Genomic DNA, 25,027 nt, shown 5'->3' with positions numbered 1-25,027 from the left:
AAAAATATAAGACATTTTAAAGGATGCCCTTCAGGCATAAGAACAATAACACCAGATGGAAATCTAGATCTATGGAAAAGAATGAAGAGCACTAGAAATAGTAACTATATGGATAAATATATAACATGTTTTTCATATAATTTAAATCTCTTTAAAAATAATTGTTTAAATGAAAATAATGTACTCTGTATTATATAAAATATATAAAAATTACATTCATAATAATAGCATGAAGTGGTATAACTGGAGGTAGATTGCAATAAGTTAAAGATGTGTATTTTAAATCCTAAAGCAATTACTAAAGTAACAAAACAGGTTTGTTAATAAGCCAAAAATGAGATAAAATGGAATAATAATAAAAATGAGATAAAATGGAATAATAATAATAATAATAATAATAATAATAATAATAATAATAATAATGGAATATAATAATAATAATTATGCCTTTTATTGACCTGAATAATCTGAAAGTGGAAAAAAGGAAGAACAAAAAAGAGACAGAACAAATAGAAAGAAAATGTCAAACCTAATCATATTAATAATCACATTAAATGTAAGTGGTCTAAATATGTCAATTAAAGGGAAGAGATGATCAGATCAGATTTTAAAAAAAGACAACTATATGCTGTCTATAAGAAATGCCTTGAAAGTAAAACAGTAGAAAAGATTTATCAGGCTAATAATTGTCAAAAGAAAGCTGGAATGACAGTATTATTATCAAAGTAGATTTCATGAATTCATAAGAGAGGGGCCAATTAAACAAGAGGACATAATAATCCCATATATCTATGTACCTAGTAACAGTTTTTCAAATTATGTGAAGCAAGACTGATAGAGCCTCAATTTGGAGAAACAGACAAATCCACAATAACAGTTGGTCATTCTAGTACCTTAGTCTCAGTGAGAGAAAAAATAGGCAGAAAATCAGTCAGGATATACTAGACTCAAACAACAGTTATCAACTAACTCGACTTGTTTGATATTTATAGAACATTCCATCCAACAACAACAGAATACACATTCTTCCCAAGTCATGCAAAACATTGTTACCAAGTTAGGCTATTTTCTGGGCCATAAAACAAGTCTCAATAAATTCAAAAGTATTCAAGTCATACAAAATATGTGTTCTCTGATAACAATTGAATTAAATTAGAAATCAAAAATGGAAAGATCCTAAGAGAATACCCCAATTTTTGAAACTAAATAGTACATGGGTTAAAAAACTCAAAAGGGAAATTAGAAAGTATTTTTAATTAAGTAGAAATGAAAACACAACATATCACAACTTGTGGTATGACCCTAAAGTAGTACTCAGGGAGAAATGTATAGTACTAAAATTCTGTTTTAGATGAAGGAAAGGTCTTAAATCAATGACCTCAGCTTCCACTCTAGGAAAGTAGAAAAAGGAGAGGAAATTAAACTCAAACTAAGCAGAAAAAAAGAACTAATAAATATCAAAATAGGAAACAGATAAGCAATAGAGAAAATCAATGAAACCAATGGGTTCTTTTAGAAGGTCAATAAAAGGCATAAACCTGTAGCCAAAATGATCAGGAAAAAAAGAGAGAGAAGACATAATTTACCAACATCAGAAATAGGAGTGGTGACATCACTACAGATTCTAGAGATATTAAATGGATAGAAAATATTATGAACAATTTTATGCCAACAAATTCAACAACTTATAAGAAATGGACAAATTCTTTGAAAAATACAAATTACCGAAGTTCATTCTAGAAAAAGTAGATAATAGAATAATCTATTAGAGATATTGAAATTACAGTTAAAATACTTGCCACAAAGAAAGTCCAGGCTCAGATGGCTTCACTGGTGAATTCTACCAAGCATTTAAGGAAGAACTAATAACAATTCCACACAAATGCTTCTAAAAAATTGAAGAATTGGAGCTACCTCCCAACTCATTCTATGAGGTCATTATATCAGCATACCTGATACCAAAACCTGACAAAAAAGTTACAAGAAAACTAGAGACAAATATTCATTATGAATATAAATGAAAAAACTCTAAACAAAATTTTATCATTGGTCCAACAATATATAAAAAAGATATTACACCATGACCAAGTGAGGTTTACCTGGGAAATGTAGGGTTAGTTTAACCTCAGGAAACCAACTGATGTAATTCATAAAATTAAACTTAAAAAAAAATGATCATCTTACTAGATGCAGAAAAAACCCTTGACAAAATCTAATATCCATTTCTGGATGTTAAATCAAAACTCTCAGTAACTAAAAATAGTAGAGAATTTCCTCAACCTGATAAAAGGCACCTATGAAAGACTTATAGCTACACACACATACATACATACATAAATACATATATACGTAATGGTGAAAGACTGAGTACTTTCCACCTAAGATCAGGAACAAGACAGATGTCCATCTTCGCCATTACTACTATTTAACATTGTACTACTGGAAGGTCTAGCCAGTATATCCAGGCAAGAAAAATAAATAAAAGACATCCCAATTGGAAAGGAATAAATGAAAAGTGTCTTTATTTGGAGACGACATGATTGTCTATAAAGATAATCTGATGGACTCTTTAAAAAGCTACTAGAACTAATAAGTGACTTTAGCAAGGCTGCAGGCTACAGGATCAGTTATACAAAAATTCATGTTTATATATACCAGAAACAAATAATTGGAAACTGAAATTTAAAATAGCATTTGCAATAGCATCAAAATAAAGAAGTTCTAAAGGGTAAATCTGAACAAACGATGTGAAAGATCTGTACTCTAAAAACTACAAAATACTGATGAAAGAGATTGAGGAAACTCTAAATAAAGATTTAGATGGAGAGATTTACCTTGGTCATCTGTCAGAAGACTCAATATTGTTAAGATATCAAGTTTCCCAAATTGATCTATAGATTCAAAGTAATCCCAATCAATATCTCAATGGGCTTGTCGGAAATTGACTAGCTCAAATTCATATGGAATTGCAAAGAAAAAGAAGAAACAAAGTTGGAGGACCTATATTACCTGATTTCAAGAATTACTATAAAGCAACAATAATTGAAACAGTGTGGTACTGGCATAAAAGCTAGACCAAAGAATCAATGGAACAGAATAAAGAGTCCAGAAATAATCACACACATATATAAACAACTGATTTTGTACAAAGTTTAAAAGAAATAATGCTGGAACAGGTGAATATGTATGTATCGCAAAACAAAACGCCTTGAATCCATATTTCTCTTTCATGTACAAAATTAACTCAAAGTGGATCCTACACCTAAATATAAATCTTAAAAATACAAAACTTGTAGAAGAAAGGGGAAATTTTCTGTGACCTTGGGGTAGGTAAAGATATTTTTAGCTATGACACCAAAAGCACAATACACAAAAGAAAAAATTTATAAATTGGACTTTATCAAAATTAGAAACTTGTGTTCTTCAAAAAACAGTTATGAGAATGAAAAGACAAGCCACTGACTGGGAAAATTTTTTGCAAAATATTTATCTGATTTTTATTCACAATGTTAAAGAATTCTCACAACTCAGTAATAAAAAAAAAAACCAATAAAAAGGAGGGGGTGAAGGTGGAAAATTTGAGAAGACACTTCACCCAAGAAAACATGGATGGCAAATAAACACACGAAAAGATATTCAACATCACTAATCATTAGGGATGTGCAAATTAAAACCACAGTGAGATACCACTGCACACCTAATAGAATGGCTAAAATTAAAAGCATAGATCATTCTCGTGCTGATGAGAATGTAGAGGAACTACAACTCTCATACACTGCTGGTGGGAAATGTGAAATGGTCCGACCACTTTGGAAAATAGGCAATTACTTACGAAGCATACACTTACCATATGATCCAACCATTCCACTCCTAATTATTTTTTGCACTTGCTCATACAAGGGCTTGTATATAAATGTTTATAAGACTTTATTTGTACTAGACAAAAACTGGAAACAATCCAAATGTCTATCAAGAGATGAAGACACAAACACATTTGCTATAGTCATACAAAGGAATATACTCGGCTATAAAAAGAAATGAACTGTTGATAAACACAACAACATGGATGAAATGAAAAAAATTATACTGAGCTAAAGAAGCTAGACAAAAAAGGCACACATGGTATAATTCCACTCATACAAAACTCTAGAAAATGTAAACAAATCTCCCATGACACAAAGTAGATCAACATTTGCCTGAGGATGGAGATAAGGGGAGGGAGGGGGAGAGTCCAGGGGGCATGAGAAAACTTTCAGGGATGAAGAAAACCTTCACTATCTCAACTGTGGTGATAATTTCGTCAGTGTATACATATGTCAAAACGTTTCTAATTGTATACTTTACGCATATTTTATCATATATCAATTATACCTCATAAAGTTAATTTACAGGTAAAGAATAAGGAAACACACTTCTAAACAGCCCATGTATTGAAAGAGAAATCATAATGGAAATTTAACAATCCTTGGAACCGAGTGATAATGAAAACGTGACATATAATAATGTGAGGTACAGGAAAAGCAGTATTTTAAGGAAATGACATAGCCTTAAATGATTATATTAGTAAAGAAGAAGGTCAACAATTAATGAACTAAACATCCAACTTAAGAAATGAGAAAAGAACAACAAAATAAACCCAAAGAACTAAGAAGGGAGATAATGAAGATAAATGCAGAATTAATGTAATGCAAAACATCAGAAAAGGACTGATAAAGCTGACAGTTTTTAGGAAAGACTAGTAAAAGTGAAAAATTGCTGGCAAAACTCATCAAAGAAAAAGATATGACACAGTTAATATCAGGAATGGAAAAGGTTCACAGCTAAAGATACAGCAGAGACCAAAAAGATAAGAGAACATTATGAACAACGTTATGGAAACAAATTTGCAAACTTAGGTACAGTGTACAAATTCCTTAAAAAAATGTAACTCACCAAAACAGAAAGGCCTGAATAGTCTTATGACCATTAAAATTTAAATAAATGGCTTAAAAATCCTCTCTTCATCAACCCCATAAACTAAAAGCAAATTATAAGAAATCTTCAAGGAACAAATTATTGCAAACTCTTACAAACTCATTCAGCAAATAGTAAAAGAAAGAACATGCCCCATCTAATTGTTTGAGGCCAGTATACCGCTGATTGTCAGAATTATACGAACATATCGTAAGAAAAGAAAATTACAAGCCAATCAGTGTTGAATATAAATGCAAAAATCCTAAATATTAACAAAGCAAACCCTGAAGCATATAAAGAAGATAGTAAATCATCATCAAGTTAGGTTTATGCCAGGAGTAGTTCAGTATTAAAAAAAATCCATTAATGAAATTCAGTGCATTACAGTTTAAAGGAGAAAAGCCATACAATCAATGCAATGCATGTAGAAAAAAGCAACATGGGAAATTCAATATCTGTCCGTGAAAAAGAAACAAAAAAATAAAAACCTCTCATACCAACTGTTTTTAACCTGATGAAGTATAGCTACCAAATAGTTATAGTCAGCAACACTTTTAATGGTGAAACACTGGAAACACTTCCTTAAAATAAAGAACAAGACAAGACTGCCCATTACCACTGTTTATATTCTCAAGGCTGAACTTGAGGTTCTAGTCAGTGCAGTAAAGTGAGAAAAAGAAAGAAAATACATAAAGATTGGCTAGGAAAAATAAAAGTCACTGTTTACATAAGATGTCTGCATCTACAGGAAAAAAAAAAACAAAAAACAACGAATCCAAAGACAAAGATCTACATGCAATTGCATTTCTCTATCTCAACAAAAAGAAGACATAACAAAAGATATAATTTACAATAACAAATATAAATTGTACCTAGAAATAAGCTATAGTTGATCAACCAAATGGTTCATCCCCTCACCTCTTCAAGTCCTTCCTTAAACTCCACCTTCTTATTTTGGCCTACTGTGACCACTCCATTTAAAATCACACCTTCTCCACCCCCAAATTTCTTATCAGTTTTATTTTTCTCTGTATTTTCCACCTATCATCTTTTTTTACCCCCTGCAAGTGTGCAGAGAATAAGCATTTTATTTATTTTCAATTTAGGAATAGTCTGTTACAATGTGTCAATTTCTGGTCTACAGCATAATGTCCCAGTTATATATATATATAAACACCCCTTACACTTTCCACTCTTGCTCTCTTATGTTTCCCTGTATATATATTTGTTTTCATTCCACTTATCATCTTCTAACATACTTATTTTTTCTAACATACTTATAATTACTGTTTATTGCCCACTCCCCAGTTTCTTCTCCCTCCATGAGTATGGATATTCTTGTCCGCTTTGTTTATTGTGGCATCTCTAGAACCTAGAACAGTGCTTGGTACATAGTAGATGCTGAGTAAATACTTATTGAATGAATGAAAACAACAAGTGTAAGTGGCCTTTATTGAGAAAATTATAAACTTTTATTGAAAGTCATTAAAGAAGATCTACCTAAATGGAGAGATAAATTGTATTCATGGATGAAGACTCAGTAGCATAAAGATGTGAATTCTCCTCCAAATTGATGTATAAGTTAATTGTAATATTAATCAAAACCCCCAAAGATGTGCGTGTGTTTGTTTGAATGGAGCTTTATAGGTGGATTCTAAAATTCTATGGAAACACACAAGGCCAAATAGCCAGTGCTCCCCTGATAAACAAGAGAGGAGGGGAGGCTTGCCCTATACACTTGTCTATATCAGTTATTAAGTTGTAGTGATTCAAACAATGTCACGTTAGCATAGAGATTATCAAATAGATCAAGGGAATAAAACAAAGAGTCTAGAAACAGATCCGCAAATAGAAGGAAAATCTATTTAGGACATAGATGGTACCGCAGTTCAGTAAGAAAGGATAAGCTATTTAATAAATGATAACAGAATAATTAGTGATTCATAAATAAAAATAAGTCCATTGATATCTTAATTCACACCATGCCCCCAGATTAGTTCCACAGGGATTACTAACTTAAATGTGAAAGGAAAAACTGTGAACTCTTTAGAAGAAAATATAGGAGACTATCTTTATGACTCAGCATGGAGAAAGATTTCTAAAATAAAACACAGAATAAAATCCAGGAGGAAAAGATTGATAAGTTCAGCGGCATTGAGATACTTGATATTTACTTCCCCAACAAAGGATCAGTCTCTAGGATCTATAAAAATCATTAAAATCAATCATAATTCCTGGATTTCAGTATCAATATAGGTAAATCTTCCAACACACTCTCTTCTTCATTCTTCGAGTCTCTCTCCTCCAGTGACCTTGTCTCCAGTCTCCCTTGGCTACACATTACCAATAAATGCAATTTCCATATAATCCTATCTATAGACAGCCCGCTCTCTAACCACCTTCTAACCTCCAGGTCGCCCCCCCCACCCCGTCTAGTACCTAAACTCCAGTAATTCTTTGGCTCCATCATAACCTGTGTTCCATTCATCGTGCCTTCTCTTTACTCTCCCCTGCACCTCTCCTTACCCAGCTTAAATTTCTTGCTCCATTTTTGTAAACAGCCCTTACACTTGTCACTCCCTTGCTCTCTCATGTTTCCCTGTAGTCACCTAGCAAACCCCTCGCTCTGGCTACATGCAACCACTCACCTGTTCTCCACCGCACTCATGCGGCTCAGCGTGGCTAGGGGAATGTCTCACTTTAAATTTATAACCACAAATCTCCAAGCGAGCCCTTAGTGCCGCTTGGCAATCACAGAACATTTCCATGGTCCACTCACTCTTCTGGACAACTATTTCACACCCTTTCCATCCTCATCCTCCCATCTCACTGAGAAAACAAAGCAATCAGAAAAGAAGGTTGGCAAGCTCCTATGTTGGGTACATGGGTGTTGTTGGGTACTCCCATGTACCTCTTTCCACACCCAGGTTCTGTCTTCCCTGCTGTTTCCGTGGATAACTATCTGGGCTCCCGGCTCAAACCAGTCCTCCACCTGGGCAGGGGATGCCCTGCCCTTTGCTGACTAGAGGACACATGGTGGCTTCAGCAATTCCCCCTTCGACCTCTTGCATCATCATTTTGCCATTTCTTCCTGGGTTTTTGTCATCTGCATATGAACAAGCTATGTTTTTTTCTCAGCCTTCCACTGGGCTCCTGCCACCAGCCTGTTTCTTTGATCTCTTTAGAGTGAAACTCCAGAGTTCCTCTAGCCACTGTCTCTAATCTCTCTTCTCCTGTTCTCTCTTAGACATCCCCGTATCAGGATTCTGCCCCTTTAGTCACTGAAATAGCTCTTGTTGACGTCACCAATCTAATAGTTAATTCTCAGTCTTTTTCTCATATCCATGAGCAGCATTCAATGCAGCTGACAACTGCCTCCTTTTGGAATAGTTTGATATTTTTTTGCATTTAAAAAAATAACATCTCTATTGAGATCGATTCATATAAATCATTGAATTCACTCATTTAAAGTATACAATTTGATGGTTTTTAGTATGCTCACAGACATGCACAACCATCACAACCTTCACCTCTAAAACATTTCTATCACCACACACACACACACAAAAACCCCCCTAAAAACGTGCCACACCCTTTAGTAAACACCCTGCAGCCCTAAGCAAGCACGTATCTACGTTCTGTCTCTATAGATTTGCCTATTCTGGACATTTCATATAAATGGAATCATATAATATGGGGTTTTTTGTGACTTTTTTCATGTAGTATGTTTTCAAGGTTCATTCACATTGTATCAGTGCTTCATTCCTTTTTATGGCCAAATAATGCTGCACAGTATGGCTACACCACATTTTGTTTATCAGAACAGGTTTTCTATAGAGGCTTCCAGGACACTCCACGCCCCTGATTTTCCTTTTACTTTCCTGGCTGTGGCTTCTGACTTCCTTTGCTGGTTCCACATCTCCATGACCTCTAAACCCTGGACACCTTGGGACGCAGTTCTCGGACTTTTATTTTCTTTCAACACTAGTTCCCTCAGTTATTTCATTCATTCAAATCTACCTCCGTATCCTGGACCCTCCCCTTGAGATCCACACTCATGTTTTCAGCTGCTTCTCAACATCTCCACCTGGAGGTTTAGCAAGTATTTTAAATATAACACATCCAAAGCCAAAGCCCTGACCTTCCTCCTCCCAAACCTGCTTCTCCTGAAATCTCTCCCTTCTCAGTCAATAGGAGCCCATCCTTTATAGATGCTCATGTCAGAAGCCTTGGATCCTTCTTTGGCTTCTCTTGCTCTGCCACCTTGTCTTCCCCTCTGTAACACATCCTGTCTGTTCTGCCTATGAAGTGTATCCAGAATCCCACCACTTCTCACCACCTCCTCTGTAACATCCCTCTCTGTCACAGCCTCCAGCATCTCCCCTGGATAACTGCAATGGCTTCCTATCTCACCTCCCTCCACTGTTGCTTCCTACAGGTCCCTGTCAACACAGGAACTAGAGATAAAATCGTGTCAAAATATAAACCAGGTCATATCATCCTTCTCGGACCCTCAGTGGCTTCCATGTCATCCTGAATAAAAGCCAGAGTCCTTACAACGGCCAACAAGCACGGCCTCTGTGCAACCCACGAGGCCCTTCATGGTCTAATCTTCCTCCTGCCCCACCTAGTGTATCCCCAACATCGTCTCCTCCTGTCCCCCCCACTCCTGTCATCCGGGCCTCCTTGCTGTTCTTTAAACATGACAGGTACACTCTTGCCAAGATCATTCTTCCCCCAGACTCATACTTGGCTGACTCCTTTACTTCCTTCAGATCTTGGTTCAAATGTCATCTTTTCAGCAACACCATCCTTAAATACTCTGAAATTGCACTATCCCTTTCCTAAGCGCTCTCTGATCTTCCCTGATGGCTTCCTTTTTCTCCTTAGCTATTGTCACCGTCTAACTTGCTATACATTTTATTCATTCAGTTAGTCTATATCTATCTCCCCTGCTAGACCATAAGCCCATCAACACAAGGTTTTTTTGGTCTATTTTGGTCACTGCTTGATCCACAGCACACAGTAGAGACCCTGGCACGGAATGGAGTTAAAAAACTATTTGTTGAATGGATAAACAACATACTAATTGGCCAGAGTGTGGTCACAGGCATTCTCAGCATAGCTGGTAACGAATATCAATTGGTCTAATTCCTACAGAAGGCAGCCTGGCAATAACTATCAAAAGTGGAAATGCATATCTCCTTTGACCTAGCAATTGTGCTTCTGTATCATCCTTCATGTAAACTCACACATGGACAAAGTAATTCATGGCAGCATATTCTACCCCTGAAGAGAAATGAAAACAGCTAAAATGTCCAGCAATAGACTATATAAAGAAACTATAGTCCATCCATACAATGGAATATTTTGCAATAGCAAAAAAAGAATAAGGAGACTTACTGTGTCCTGATATAAGCTCCCTGATATATATATACGTGTGTGTGTGTGTGTGTGTATATATATATATATATATATATATATATATATATATATATATATATAATCTTTTAGAGAAAAAGAAAGGTTTTAAAAAGTATGTTTAGTATGCCATTTTATAAAAATAAAGAGAAAGATGAGAAAAAGAATATAAGCCTGCATTTTCTGGCACAGACCATCTCAGGAGGGATACTGATGAAATGGGTAACAATGCTCGCTTATTTGGAGGGCAATGGATGGGCCAGAGGCAGAGGCGGGACACTTTGCTGTCAGCTCTTTTAAAGTTCTTGAATTTTTGCACTTTGTGAATAGTTTATCCATTAAAAGAAGCATAAGGCGGGGTTTATGTTCCAATAGGGAATAGCCTGTAAGATATATTGTTACAAACAAAAAGGTAAGGAAGAAAAGAGTGTGTACAGTATGCTGTACATAGGGCTGAGGCAGGCTTACTTTTCATCATTTGCTGTCTGGTACCTTTCAAATTTTATACCCTATATATGCATTTCCTATTCAAAAAAATAATTAAAATCATGGTGGGAGAATGCATTTTCACTTGCATCATCTTGACAATCCTATGACTGAAACTTGCGAAGTATTTCCCCATTTTTCAAACAAAGGAAACGGACATTCAGAGAGTCAAGTCACGGAGGTGGAACCAGGACTAGACCCCACTTTCTCTGCCAGGCTCGGCTAGCCCCTCCAGCCTTCGCAGCCTCTCCCACCCCCTATCCCTGCCCTCCCTGGTCCTGGTCCTTCCATCAGGGAACACAACTCCTAAGCCCGGCCCCAGAAAGTGTGCCACCAGGGGCTTCACTCAGAGGGCTGTTCTCTCCACGCAGAGCCACCAACACGGGGGTGGGCACTGCTGTGCTCTGTGGCTGATCCCAGCCGCCCTGGCCTTGCAGGACCCAGCCCTCCTCCCCCAGGCAGTACCTGTCAATAATGACGGGGTCTGAGGGTGTCTCATTCCGGTTGCCACAGCTCTTCCGGTCACAGCACCGGCTGAAGGAAAGAGGAGGAGGGAGGGAAGGGGGAAGGGGGTGAAGGAGAGGGAGATTACAACGTGTGTGTGTGTGTGTGTGTGTGTGTGTGTGGCCCCGGGTGAGGATGCTGAGTTCCTGTCTCTGAGTATGGAATCTCTGGGCCAGAGGGGCTCACTCCCAGGGGTCTGGGGGAGAAGGGTGATGAGGGTCTTTCACAGGGACCTGCAGAGGCCAGCCCTGGGGATAAGGTTGGCCAGGAAACCCTTGTCCCAAAGGCATGCTGCTCCTGGAGGATCCAGGAAAGGGCAGGCTGCTAGCCACCTACTGTCTACTTTTTCTACCTACAGAAAAGAGTTCATATGTTAGCAGGCAGCTCGTGAATTAACACAAAGTGAACCCACTCGTGGAACCAGCACCCAGACCAAGAAATACCATGCGATCAGCGCTCCAGAAGCCCCCTCCTGGTCACTACCCTTCCCAAAGGCAGCCTGTCCCAACCAGATTTATGAACACTATTCTCTTTTCCAAGCACGAGGATCTGCCTCGGAGGACCCTGTCTGACCGGCATCTCCTGGGGGGCCCCTGCCTAGAAAGGCCGAGCTCTGGGGGAATGGGGAGGGGGAGCTGAGAGCTGTGTCCCCCCACCTCCACCCTACTTGCCCAGGCGGTGCCCTGAAGTTCACCTAAGAGGCAGCAGTCTCCTCCTCCAGCCCCTGAGCTAATCCAGGGGCCCAAGCCCTGCCCCCACCTCCCCAGCAAGGCCTCCCCTGAGCTTTATTAGTTAAGCTTCCCAGCAGCAGCGGGAGGCCTCTCTTACAAAAACACTCGCAGAAGCCACATAAACAGGCCAGGCTAATGGGGCCTCAAGGACCCTCCTCTCAGCCAGCACTGTGCCCAGGGGCCTCACTCCTACCTAATCACCTCCCCACACCAGGCTTTCCTAGGGATGGGCGGGGAGGGTGCTGGTGGCAGCGGTGGCGGTGGCTGGCGGGCAGGGCCCAGTGGGAATCCTCGGGGACGTGGCCAAGGGGCAAGGTGCACGTGACCCAGCCCTTCTCACCTGCACATGATCTCGTGGGTGAGCAGCACTCGGCACATTTCAGGGTTCTTGTCCTGTCCCTCATAGATGATGGCCTGGGGGAGGGGAAGGATGCAGGCTGTGGGAGAGAGGCTCCTCTCCAGACTGGGTGCTGGGGAGACAGGCCCTGCCCCCAGGGAAGATGACACCCTACAACTCTCTCTGGGGGCTAGCAGGGCAAAGTGGGAGCTGGGAGCCTGGCTCCCCACACCAGGACACCCTTCCCCAAGAATGGGCAAGAGTGGCGAGGTCTACAGATTCTGTCTGTCCACAGGCAGCTCTTTCCGGAGCCAGTTCTGCCCCAGGGGCCAGGGAGGTCCCCAGATGACCTTGACCAAGGTCAGCTGCGGGGGTGGGGGGAGGCGGGTAGACACACCCTCAGCCCCGCTGTTCTCACAAGCACTGTCCCTCTGGGCTGCCCCGCCAGCTCCTCAGCCTCTCTCCCCATCCCTATCACCTCCTCAGGCCAGGCCGGAGTCTGCCTCTTGGACTGTTGGATCAGCCTCCCACCAGTCTCCCAGCCTCTCCTCAGCCGTGAAGCAGGAAGTGAGCTTCCCAACCTGCGAATCTGGCTTCCCACTTTATAACCTCTGGGCCTCCCAGCCATCCCTCATTTGTGGGGTCCCCCTCTCTCTGGACATCCCCCAAGCCCTTCCACACCCGACCCCCATGCCATCCCACTTTGCCACTGCCTGGTCTGCCTCCTGCACCATGGCGACCACAGGCTTTCTAGAGAAACACCATTTCTCTCTCTGCCTTGGGGATGGGCGGAGGCTGCCAGGAGATGTCTGCGGGGGAAAGTCCAAGTCTCTACCTTGCATTGCTGGCCCCTGGTTTTCCCACTTGAGACTCAGCTCCGCTCCTTACCAGCAGGCACAACTTCTCTGAAAAGCGTGAGGCTAGGGGCTCTGCCCCTGCACAATCCCTCAGGGCTTCAGCTGCCCTAGGGGTGCTGGGGGTCTGCCGTAGAAGCTCTGGGGTCCCACCCAGTCCCCTTCACTGGGCCAGCGCACCCATCCCCCAGCTGTTGGTAGTGTTAGCTCTCAGTAGATAGGAGCTGCTTCACCTGAAAATGTCTGAAAGGTTACACTGTACTTTTGGGAGTGGTCCCCAGCCAGTGACTGGGACAGGGGACAGAATCCTGGCCTCTTTGCCTCAAGGGGAAACACCTCTAGTGCTATTCCTTCTCCAGGGCTCCCTGTGGATCTAGCTGAGACCACATCCTTGCTGAGTATCCCCTGCTCTGTCCTGCTTCCCTCCTTCCCCTTCTGAGACCTTCTCCCCTTCTCCTCAATAAATCACGTGCACCTGGATCCCCATCTAAGCTGGACTTCTAGACAACAGGACCTGAGACAAAACCTGTACAAATATTGTCTTCTTCTAGTCCATAGGGCAAACGCCACACCTCCTTCTGCAGGCTGTGGTGAGAACGGGGGGAGATAGTCTGGTGGGGATGAGGGGCATGGAAGGGTTGAGGGCAGGGACAAGCATGCTTGCTTAGACCACATGGGAGATGGAGGTCAGAGAAGGGGCTGGACAGGCCTGAGCATCCCCTGGGCCGCCTCACCTGCTTGGACATGGAGTCGATGAGACGCACATACAGGTCCTGTTCTGTCCGAAGTCCTAAGGTGGGAAGGCGGAGAGGGCTTGCTGTATGGGGAGTCCCTGTGGCTTCTGATGACTGAACACACTCCACACCCTCCCCAGATGGAGCCAGGCGCCCTACACCCTGTCAGCGGGGTGTCAAATGGTGCTGCGGCAGTGGGCAGTGGGCCTCACTCACCGTTGTTGTACACCAGCCGGAGGCGATAATGGATCCCGTTGTTAGTCTTTTCAGCCCCAGGCTCCTGCAGGGACAAGGTGGGGAGGATGCTCGGTGCTCCCAGGGATCCTCCCGCCACCTCCGTCAACCTTCCTCCCTCCCTCCATCTGTTCACTACCCCTTCTCTGCTCCTCCACCACTGATCCATCGTCTACCCCAGTGGGAGGGGATCCCTGAAGCCCTCCCCACCCCCGCCCTGTTCCTTCCCAGCCAGCCCACGAGCCCACGAGCCTCTCACTCGGTCCTTCTCCACGAAGTCGATGAAGGCTGTGCGCTCCACCTCCACCGGCTGCCCCTGCCGGTCATACATGGCCAGCACGAAGTGGAAGAAGTTGGATTTCCTGAGGTTGGAGGGAGGCTGCTTCTCAAAATGTGCTCGTGCCAGGCCCACGCCACTGTGGGAGGAGAGTTGCTGGGAAACCACTGGCAGTGCCCTCCCGGGAGAAAGACCCCATTGCCTCTGTCCCGGGGCGTGAGCTGGCTGGGACTGGGCTCTGATGTGTCTAGAGTTTGGGCAAGAAATTGGACGGGCCCATTCCACCCTTGCCAGGGCCATCTCAGCTCCAGACAGAGGCCTCTCAGCCCTGAGGTCACCCAGGCTCCCGTGGGAATGAACAGCACAGCACGTGGCAACGGAGGCATCTCTGCCAGGTCCTTCCCGGGCTCTTCCCGGGGCCTCGCATTTTGAAAGGCTGATCTCTAAGACCAAACATACAAGCGACCCGTCTTACTGACCAGAGGCTTTTGTAACTGCCCTTTGGGGCCTCAAGGGGCAGCTGGGAAGTTTGGGAACAGATATCCCACTGAACCCCAGCTCACAGCTGCGCTCTTGAGCCTGAGGCATTGCCTGGGAGATGACAAAGTCCGTCAGACTCTCAGAGACATCCAGCTGGCTCAGGGCCGCCAGTCTGCCCAGCCTGGCCCCTGGGCTATGGCTGAAGGTGGGGATGCCCGCCCCAGGTGTAGGGACCTGCCTCTACACTTTGGGAAAGACAGCCACTGGCTCCCTTGGGCAGGAGGATCTTCTGCTGTGGCCTTGCCAGAAAGCAGTCCCAGAAGCAAAGCCTGGATGAGAGCAAGAAGAGGAGAAGAACCAAGCCCTATTCATCAAGTATTCCCTGAACCCCAAAGATATACGAAGCACTGGCCATGTGGCACCACGTGGGGCTGGAATGAAATACTTGGAAGGGGAGGGAGGACAGATACAGAGAGCTGTAACACAAGACAGAGTGTTGGGTGCTCCCTGAAAGACGTTACTATATAAAAAATGATAAAAGCAAAGGAAGAAAAAACTCATTCATTCTGTGAGAGGTGAAGGGAAGACTTCACGGAGATGATGGCTTTTCCCTTGGTCCTTGAGGGATGAATAGGAGCTCAACAGGAGTAGGAGGCAAAAGGGCAGAACAAACAGCATAAGAAATGGCTGTGGATGTGAGAGTTAGTGTCACTGGACCACAGATTTCAAAAAGTGAAGTGGGGAGAGAGAAGGTTGACTAACCTGCCATGGTTACTTGAGTACAGAGTACTTCTGTGGAGGGACGTTGTTTGGGAAACAAGACTAAAGGCCACCGGAAGCCAGGCAGGGCTTAGAAGATGCTGCAGGCAGGGAGGGCACAGTGTGGGAAAGTGAGAGGCTGCTGCAGGGATGCAGAGGCGAGATCGAGGATGTAACTGCCTTGAGAACCATCTAGACCAGAGTCCCAGTGGGGACGTGTCACTGTGAACGTCTGCCATACGCATCACTACTTAATGTTTTTCTTCACGTAATTTTAAGTCAACTAAATCTTACTGGGCTGCATACGAAGCCATAATATCTGAAATGTCACGGGCTGGAGAGGTTTGTGTTTTTAATTCATACAGATTGTAGTAAACACATAAACAATAAAATGAAAATTGTTCTTCCTCCTGAAAGTCTGCTTGGGAGCCTCAGTGGGCCATGTGAAATGCTGATTTTGGAGCCAAAAGTGATGAGTCTTGCTTGTCCCTGACGAAGATAAGGAGGAGGGGGCCACCAATACCCTCTCCTCCTCACCAGAGGTTCTCTCTGCTCCCAGATCATCCTCCCCTCTCCTCTTCGTCCCTCAGTCCCTCCCTTCTCCTCCCCCTCAGGCTTACAGTCTTCTCAAGACCAGGCCGCAACCCTCCTGCTTTCCACTTGCCAAGAGGCAGGGAAGCCCTAAGAGGGCTTTGATCGCAGCAGGTCCCTGATTACTGTTGATGAATATGCTAATGAGGCAGCAAGCCTGACTCCTCCCTCCGGGCCCCCAGGACCAGCTTAGGGGGAGAGAGGCTCCCCAGGGACAGGTTTCAGGACCGCCTGGGGGGAGAGAAGGCCAGAAGGGGGTGGGCTGTGGGGCCATCCCAAATCACGCTGCCCTTTACTCAGTCATCTAGCCCAGGAAAGGTCTCTGGAAGGCTCAGAGAGTGGGGAGAGAGGGTATGGAGAGAGAAAGAGGCCTTAGAGGGGGGTGGACGCTGAGTAGTAACACAGTCCCCTGGACTGCTCAACACCCCCTTTCTACACAGATGCTTCTGCACTCCCCAGGCCAAGAGTAAAGCCATGATGCTGGCCTGAGCTTCCTTTCCCATCCATCACTCTTGACAAATGTCACTCAGTCCTGGATCCTAGCTGCCTGCCAGCTCCTGCCAGGCTCCTAAGGACCAGACCTGGGAAGTCTGGCCTAAGCCCCAAGCCAAGCTCCCTGCACAAGGCCTGCCTGCCCTCTCCCAGGAGGGAATTCCCAGGAAGAGAGGTCGGGGGGCCCAGGGAGGGGAAAGGGAGCAGGTACCCCTGCTGGGATCTGCAGACCAGTATCTCGGGCTGCTAGCTGTGGGGCATGGAGGGTGCACTGTGTCCTACCCCACAGCGGGAGCAGGCTCAGTCCCACTTGCCCTGAGGCAGACCAGCATCATCCTCCCTTCCCCACCTTGCCTAATGGATTTGAGGCACAGTACCCTCTGGGCTCACGCCCATCCATGCAAGGCAGTGGGACAGAGGTGGCTAGTTTACAGCTCTGGGACAGGATCACTGTCATGAACAACAGAACAACATAAGTAACAGCCCTGGCCCCTGCAGACCAGGAGAGGACTGCAGAATGGGCAAGACCCCTGCTGGGCATGCCCCGGATGACAGCTGCTCTGTGAATGCCTCTGTTGATCCTGTTCCTATCCCTGCGGGACAAGTGAGAAGACCCAGGTGAAACAGGAAAAGTTTGGTTTAAAGACATCCTCGTATTTTCTACGAACACGAGACGGAGAATGATGTGAAGATCACCACGGCAGCTAGAGTGCCAGGCTTTGGTCTGGACTGTGCCTTCCTTCTCCTGGTTCCCCCAGGTACCTCCACTGCATGTGTGTGAACGGAGCTGCAAGCCCCAGAGGAGAGGGTGGGGAGGGGAAGGGGGAGACTTCTGCTTTTCTTCCCTTGGGAACAGCTGATGCTCTTGTAATGAGAAAACAAACCAAGATTAAAGAACAGAAAGAAACATAGAGATATGCTCAAAAAACTCAGAAAGTAGAGCCAGGAGCCATGGAGCGGTCTGAGAGGGGTCTAGGGCATCCTGGGAGCAGACATGTGCTCCCACACTGGCTTAGAGACAGAGATGCGGGTGAAGGCCAATGTCTCTGAGTCTGTGGTCTCCAAAATGAGATTCACAAGACAACCACTGGGGTGTGGGGAGAGACTGCGAGGATGTCTATTGATAGGAATCCTTTGTCTAAAAGAGAGAAGGGAGGCAGGAGGAGACCCCTGGTCTGGACAGGTTAGTGTTTTATCTGGGTTTCCTGGGAAGCAGACCCAGAGACAGGGATTCAAATGCACAGAGTTTGTGTGGTAGGTAATCCCAGGAAACCCTGGTGGGGATGGGGAGTGAGAGAGGAGGAAAGGAGTCCCTAATGGGTGCGTTATACCAGAGTTACCACTGTGGGCAGCTGCAGCTCTGGAAACAAGTCTAGAACATGTGCTTCAGCTATCCCATCAGAGGGCTGGGGGAGGTCTTGGTCCACCAGCCCCAGTCAGTCATTGGTTGAGGGTTTCCAAGACGTCATTTCTAAGGTGCTTCTGATCTGGTGTGCAGGTGGGCAGAGCAGGCTCTAGTGGTGTAAGAAAGTCTTAGGAGGCAGATGCTAGCGGGCGAAGCAGACCCTTTCCCAAAGGTCCCCAGGGGATGTGGGTTGGGTACCAACCACCAACCATCCAGAAGCCCGCTGTGTGTTGGAAGCCAGCAAGCTACAGCCCAAGGGCCTGCGTGCAGCTTGGCAGATACGCATGAGAACTGCCTCACCTGGTACGCGTATTGCTGGAGCATATAATTCAGAAATGTCTCATTCACTTAGCATGATTAGCGCACAAAGCGTGCCCATATGCGCCTGTTCTAGATAAATGCAGCTGAGTGCTGAAAACAGCCACATTAACCACTTTTGTGAGACTCCAAAATGAACTACACATCTCCTTGCTTTCTTAAGATTGTTTTCAACCAAAATGTTCAAAACAGTTTCCCATCCACTCTGGAGGGTGCTGAGGTGGCAGGGCATTTGCTCCTGTACTGAAGAGCCCAGATGCGGGAGGAAAAAGTGCCCATTTTTGTATTTCCACCATGGCCCAATGACCCCTTCCCATCTTCTGTTCTGAAATAGCCCCCAAGTTAAAGGCAACCGCGACACAGAAGCTTTGCAGCTATTTTTTGGCTGCAGGACATCTGCTTCGTAGCAAACATGGGAGTGTGTGGGCTTCCTGGGTCCTGTGCTGGGAATCCAGGTGAAAGTCAACACCAAGGGCAACCTGACCTTCACAGCCTCAGCCGCTCAGGTGGCCTGTGCTCCAGAGCACAAGGGGATGCATGTGAGGGCATGCTGGGGGTGCCGCGGTTATCTGGCTGCTATTGCTGGGACCGTCCAGCGGCCCTGGAGATGCTCCTTTGCAAGGCTGAGCAGGATGCCCTGGACCCTTCTCGAGCACCTGTGGGATCTCACCACAGCTGTCTGGTCCCTTACATACAGTCTGGCTCTGCTCTCTTCTCAGAAGGTCATCGTAACTCTTCACATCCTCAACTACATGCTTATTATAAAGACAAGCAATTTATTTTTGTTTTTCTGGGGGGGAGGTAATTAGGATGGATTTATTTATTTATTTATTTATTTATTTATTTATTTATTTATTTATTTATTTATTTATTTATTTAAATGGAGGGACTGGGGATTGAACCCAGGACCTAGCGCACACGAAGCACTTGCTCTACCACTGAGCTTTACCCTCCCCCTAAGACAAGCAATTTAAAACAAGCATCTCAAACCCCACCGAGGACAAGTGGCCGGGATTGGTGCTTTGGCCTCCCCGCAGAGGCACCCTCAGGCCTTCTGCCTTCCCCCCACCCTCTAACTCTGGCCTGCCCTGGCAGTTCTGAGCAGTGCCTCTGCTAGGGCCTGCTCGACCTGGGAACCTGCGGAAATGGAGAGAAGCTCTGAGATCAACAGTGATGGCGGTGGGGAGGCTTCTTTTTCATCCCTCCAACCAGGAGGAAGGAGGGAAAAGTGCACATCTCCTCATCTCATCCTCTGTCTCAGATTCCCCTACCGTTTCTGCTAAATTCAGCTCCTCTTCCTCCCATCCTCGCATGGCTACGTATGTCTCCCCTTCCTCTCCTCTGCATCCACTCTTCCTCTAAGCATCTTGCTGGCCCTGGCTCTCCCTTCAGGCATCTCTTGGGCCCCTGGGACTGCTCATAATCCTCAAGCAGGGCCTGGTATCCCTGACCCCAGCCGAGATCTACTGGCCTAGCCCTGCCCAGAGCCTGGGAAGATAAAAGTAGCAGCTCACTGGGGCGAAGCCACTCCGACAATGTGATGGTGCGGGCAAGAGAAGGACCTGGCACCTAGAAGCAGCTGCCCAGAAGGGCCTGCAGGAGAGGGAGCTTTGCGGCTGCTTAGTATCCCCTGCTCCCACTGCCCAGCAGAGGCTCTGCTCACCTGCTCCGAGAAATTGCCCCAGCCACCAGGTCCCTGGACGAGGAGGGCGGAGAAGGAGCTCACCAGCCAGCTCTCCCACACTTCCCCCTGCTCTCAATTCTGCCTAAAGCCTGTCCACCCTGCTTCTCTCTGCCCACCCCTCGCCACCCACCCCCAGGCCTGCCTGCCAGGTCCCAGCCTGAGGAATGGCTATTAATTATTAAAGCAAACAAAAGCATTTCCTAGCAGGGAGGCTAGCCTGCAGCTGCTTACAGGAAAGGCAGCCCCAGCCGCCTTCCTTCATAGGGCCCTGCTAGTGTTCTGGGACCAGCTCAATGGGGAGGGCTGACCTGGATCCTCCAAGTCTCCCAAGGCTGGGAGTCAGGAGAGGAGAGTTGCTTCCGTGCTGAGCATCCCAGCAAGAGGATGTGGGTCTGCAGGGGAGTCCAGAGAAGGTGGCCTGGGGCTGGGATATGGGTCTTGGAGATAAAGTCCTGTTGGCCCAGCTTAAGGCCAGTCATAGCAATGGCCAGGGGTCCTTGTGCAGAGCTCCCCACTAGGAAGAACCTGTCAGCCCTTGGCACTCGCCTTCCCTGTTACCACCAGTGTATGAGTATGCACTCTTTCTCCCTAGCCCTCTTTTGCTCAGAACTTTCCTTCCTGTTGGCAGAGCCTCCCTCATAGATCTTAGCAGGCTTGGGGCCTTCTCCATCTTCTGTTAGACCTTGGCATTATGAGGCTGGGAAGCAGCGGCTGTTCCAGGACCTGGTTCCTGGGGTCAGGTAGATCCTGGAAACCAGCAGTGTGGAAAGCAGAGCCCCACCAAAAGGGATCTGAGAAGCTTCTAAGTCCTGCTTCCTTCAGAGACACTCGTTGCCCACTACTGACTGCTCGAGCTTGTTGAGCCTGGTGCTGTGGATGCGAGAATGAACAAGCTCCCATGCTTGACCTAAAGGAAGGGCTGGGCTGGCAGGGCGAGGAAGCCCGGGATGGGCAGGGCACAGCTGACTGTGGCCTATGACAAGCATCCGTGGACAGCACTAAGAACAGTTCCCCTGGGAGGGTGCTGGGGCGGGGAGGGGGCAGTCCTGGAGGCTGTTAAGATTTTATTCAGTGGGTGTGTGGGTGCTGGGGGCAGGGGAACTGTTTCAAGCGACACTGTTGGATGCCAAGTATCACATAGAGGCTGAGAGGAAGTCTGGGGTCAGACTGTGATGGGTCTTGAATGCTGAATGCCTGGGAGGAAGTAGGGGGTCACTGAAGTTTTTAATTGGGGAGAAGCATGATCAGAGAAAAGTTCTCTGGAAATATTGCTTTGGCCCCCGTCCAGGTTTTGAGGACGTGGTGAGAGGCTGGGGCAGTGGGCTAGAAGGCCGAGGTGGTAAACTGGGGGAGGTTAACCTTCCAGACAGGGTGGAGAGTCATGGAGGACAAGAGTGTGTCATGGTTAAGAGCTGGCCATGGGCACTGCAGAGGGAACAGCCGGGAGCCTTGACAACCAGGTGGCTGTGGGGTGAAGGCCAGGAGCGCACCAAAGACAGCTGTCAGACCCCAGGCAGCCCTGCGGGGGGTGGGAGGGTTCTCCCAGGCAAGTGGAGTCAGGCAGTGTTAGAAGAGGGGGGCGGGGCAGGGAAAGGAATTTCTGTCCTTGCTGTTTTAGGATGGAAAGACCTGAGCAGGACTGATGTGGGGTGGGGGTAGTTGGCGGTGGGGTGGGGTCACGAACCAACCAACAAGATGACAGCACTTTAGGAAAAATGAGGAGAAAGGAGTAGCCTGCTCCCCTTGGAAGGAGGTGCCCAGAGGCAATCAAATGTGTTGTGGCTCCCAACTTGTGTCTGAGACAGAGATGTCAAGCAGACCAGGCCTGAAGATATGCCTCTCTTCAAACTGGGGAGGCCTTCTGAGTCCCCGTGATGTGGCCCTGAGGACTCAGAATGGACTCCTCATCCCACTCCAGACCTCTTTCTCAAGTGCAGAAAACACTGCTGACACCTGATCCTGGGGGAAGAGCCATGTCCCCACACTTCCTGCCCCTTCACAGGCTATAAGGGCACTGCCTCCTTCCCACCGCACCCCTCCCTCCACTCCCTCCTGTCAGACCTGCTGTCAGGGACAGAGGGGTGGGTCAGAGAGAAATAGGAATCTTAAACCCAGAGGCCCCATTGTAACTCTCCACCCACTCTTACCACACAGCCGGTAGTAGAGAAAAAAAGACTAAGAAATTGACCATTTCAAGTTAAATAAAAAACCAGAACCCACAGAAAAACAGGCAGGATACAGAATTGTATGTATAACACAGGAAAAAATATGTTAATGGGAAGAAAGATGGGAAGGAAATACACTAAAATATTGACAGTAGTTGTATTAGAGAGGTGGGGGTTTGTTTTCTGTTTTCCTTTTTATTTTCTGGAATATAGTTATATGATGAGTAAAGGTATGTAAATTAATTCAGAGGCAAGACCCTTTCTGTTCCTGAAGAGGTGAGGTCCAGAGAGAGGCCCTGGCGCTCGCTCTCGAGTCATGAAAGCACTGGAGTTGCAGGAACACCATTCTGTTTGCACATGAAACAAGGTGTGTGTCTGTTAAGGGGTGAGGTGGTATCCCCTGAACAGGATTGGGGATATGAATGTGTGGCTGGTGTCCAGGCCTGTTCTGTCCAGGTAACTCCCCAGTAGAACCTCTTCAGACTGCGGGAGACCTCTGGGAAGCCCAGCTCCCAGGTGCCCCAGCTGTCTGCAGAGGCAGCACCTCCCTAGTTCCAGCCACTGAGAACTCCAGGTAGGATATCTAAACCCGAGCTCCCCTTGCTCACAACTGGGGATACAAAAAAGCCCGGATCCCAGGTGTTGTGGGAGTCAGGTCAACAAACCTTTATACTTTCTTTCTAAATCCAGGAATCCATCCCCCACCCAGGCCCCCTTCCCAGACTTCTGCAAAGGAGCCAGAGGGGATGAGCGTGGGTTTTGGGTTTTCAGCGATCCCTGCCTTCCGCAGGACCCGCCAGAAAAACACCTGGAGGAGAGAGGGGACCTGAGCAGCTCTGCCCCATTCTCAGCTCCAATCATTCCAGCCAAGCCAACTGCCCACCTCATTTTTTTCCCACTCTTCAGCCCCCAGCCGCTTCTCCAATTCTGCACATCCCCATCCTCCAACTCTGAGGGGCGTTGGAAAGCAGAAAGGGGGCTGGGTTTTGTGCCTTTCCTGGCAGAGATCAGTGGAATTGGATAAGGAGGGGCAGTTAGACTGCCTGAGAAGGAGGGGTCAGCAGTTCCTTGACGGCTGGCAGCTGTGAGACTGCGGGTAGCCGGGAGACCTCCTTCTCAGCCATGGACGGCTGGCCCGCAAGCGACAGTCAGAAATCAGAGCCAGGACAGCCGGGAGTGAAGGCAGAAGCCACGCCCCGGCCCGCCCCACAAGCAAAGGAGGAATCACAGGCGCTCAGGGCAGGGTGGGCGCGAGAGCTTTCCAGGACCGGCCAAAGTTAGGAATCCCTCCACCCTCTCGCTCCTGCAGCTCAGCAAGCTGAGCAAAGGCGGCGCGGAGCCGTCCAACCCGAGCGAGCCAGGTCGCGTCCGATCGCTTACCTCTGCGCCGCGGTGCTGGCGTCCAGGATGCCCGCGCCCTGCATCCAGGAGCGCACCGAGCCCAGGCCGGCGGGCAGCAGAGGCTCCTCCTTCAGGTTCAGCCCGCCGCGGGGCAGAGAGTCCTGAGCAGGGAACATAAGGGCGCGCAGTCGGTGGGCGCCCCCACCGCCGGGGATCCGGTCCCGCCGAGGCTGCGGGGCGTCTCAGCTCCTTCCGCCCGCCCGACGGCACTGGGCGCCTACAGGAGCGCAGCGCCAGTCCCGGTGGCTCAGTGCGCGCTAGCCTCCAGGGCGCTCCCTCGGAGAAAGCGGGTCCGCGAGCGCCGGCGCTGTCCCCTCCCCTCCCGGGGCGCGGGGCGGGGAGATGGAGGGATTCCCCCGCGGCCTGAGCGCCGGCGGGCGAACTGCGAGCGGGCGGGGAGGGCGGGGAGCGGAGCCGGCACCCGGTCCGCGCGGAGGCGCCCCAGAGGCGCGCTCTGGCGGCTGCCCAGGGCCGCGGTCGTCGGAGGGGGGGCCCGAGCGCCCCCGGGGGCTGCCTCTGGCGAGGCGGGGGCGCCGGGCTGCCCGCCCTTTCCCCCTCGCCGCCCCCACCTCCCACCCACCCGCCCGCGGCGCCGGCGCGGGGCGCTGATTACCATCCGGGAGGCGGAGGCTGAGGGCGCGGAGCTCAGCAGCGGCGGCGGCGGCGGCTGCGGCGGCGGTGGCGACAGCGGCGGCAGCGGCGGCAGGAGCAGCAACAGTCGCGCGTCCCGGGGAAAGGCAGGGGCAGCGCCGGGCCAGCAGACGCCGGCGGCGGCGGCGGCGCCCCGCGTGCCCCGGCGCCCCGGCCCTGCCGCAGCCCCGGGCGGCAGCACCTGGAGCAGCAGCAGCAGCAGCCCGGCCGACTCCCCCCGGGGCCCGGTTCCCGCGCTGCCCCGCCGCGGCCGCCGCCGCCCGCTGCTCCCCCGGGCCTGGCCGCGGGCCCGGGCCATCCCGCCGCCGCCGCCGCCGCCGCCGCCGCTCCCGGGGGAGCGGGAGCCGAAGGGAGGGAGAGCGGGCGGGAGGAGGGATGGCGGGAGCGGGCGGGCCCAGGGGACTGGGGGCCGGGGGAGGCGGGGGCGGGGCGGCGCGGCCGGCCGAGGGGCGGCCAGGGACGTGACATCATCGGGGGAGGAGCGGCCGGGCCCGGGCCGCCGCGGCGGGGCGGACCCTGGCGAGTCGGTCGCCGGGGCTGGGGGCTGCGG

At 48.1% G+C, this 25,027-nt stretch overlaps 1 protein-coding gene and 1 non-coding gene across 3 annotated transcripts in view; both read right to left on the bottom strand.

Annotated features, from left to right (window-relative positions):
• EBF4 (EBF family member 4) overlaps positions 1–24,775 on the bottom strand; it is a 52,137-nt gene extending 27,362 nt beyond the window's left edge. Inside the window, exons 1-7 of one of the 2 annotated variants that reach the window (XM_064475830.1) lie at positions 24,440–24,775; positions 23,806–23,927; positions 14,514–14,670; positions 14,237–14,300; positions 14,021–14,076; positions 12,436–12,509; positions 11,326–11,394 (exon numbers count right to left, since the gene is read on the bottom strand). In XM_064475830.1, coding sequence (XP_064331900.1) covers positions 11,326–11,394; positions 12,436–12,509; positions 14,021–14,076; positions 14,237–14,300; positions 14,514–14,670; positions 23,806–23,927; positions 24,440–24,775 — 878 coding nt within the window. Of the gene's footprint in view, positions 1–11,325; positions 11,395–12,435; positions 12,510–14,020; positions 14,077–14,236; positions 14,301–14,513; positions 14,671–23,805; positions 23,943–24,439 lie in introns of those variants that run through there. The other variant, XM_064475831.1, reaches the window with a different exon arrangement.
• TRNAT-CGU (transfer RNA threonine (anticodon CGU)) lies at positions 19,458–19,531 on the bottom strand. The gene has a single exon. It is a non-coding gene; the product is annotated as a tRNA-Thr (tRNA).
• Positions 24,776–25,027: the final 252 nt, after the last annotated feature.

The sequence above is a fragment of the Camelus dromedarius genome, chromosome 18 (genome assembly GCF_036321535.1).
Source record: "Camelus dromedarius isolate mCamDro1 chromosome 18, mCamDro1.pat, whole genome shotgun sequence".
NCBI classification, from domain to species: domain Eukaryota; kingdom Metazoa; phylum Chordata; class Mammalia; order Artiodactyla; family Camelidae; genus Camelus; species Camelus dromedarius.
The sequence above is the reverse complement of the archived record's forward strand: the minus strand, read 5'-3'. Positions and strand labels throughout refer to the sequence as shown.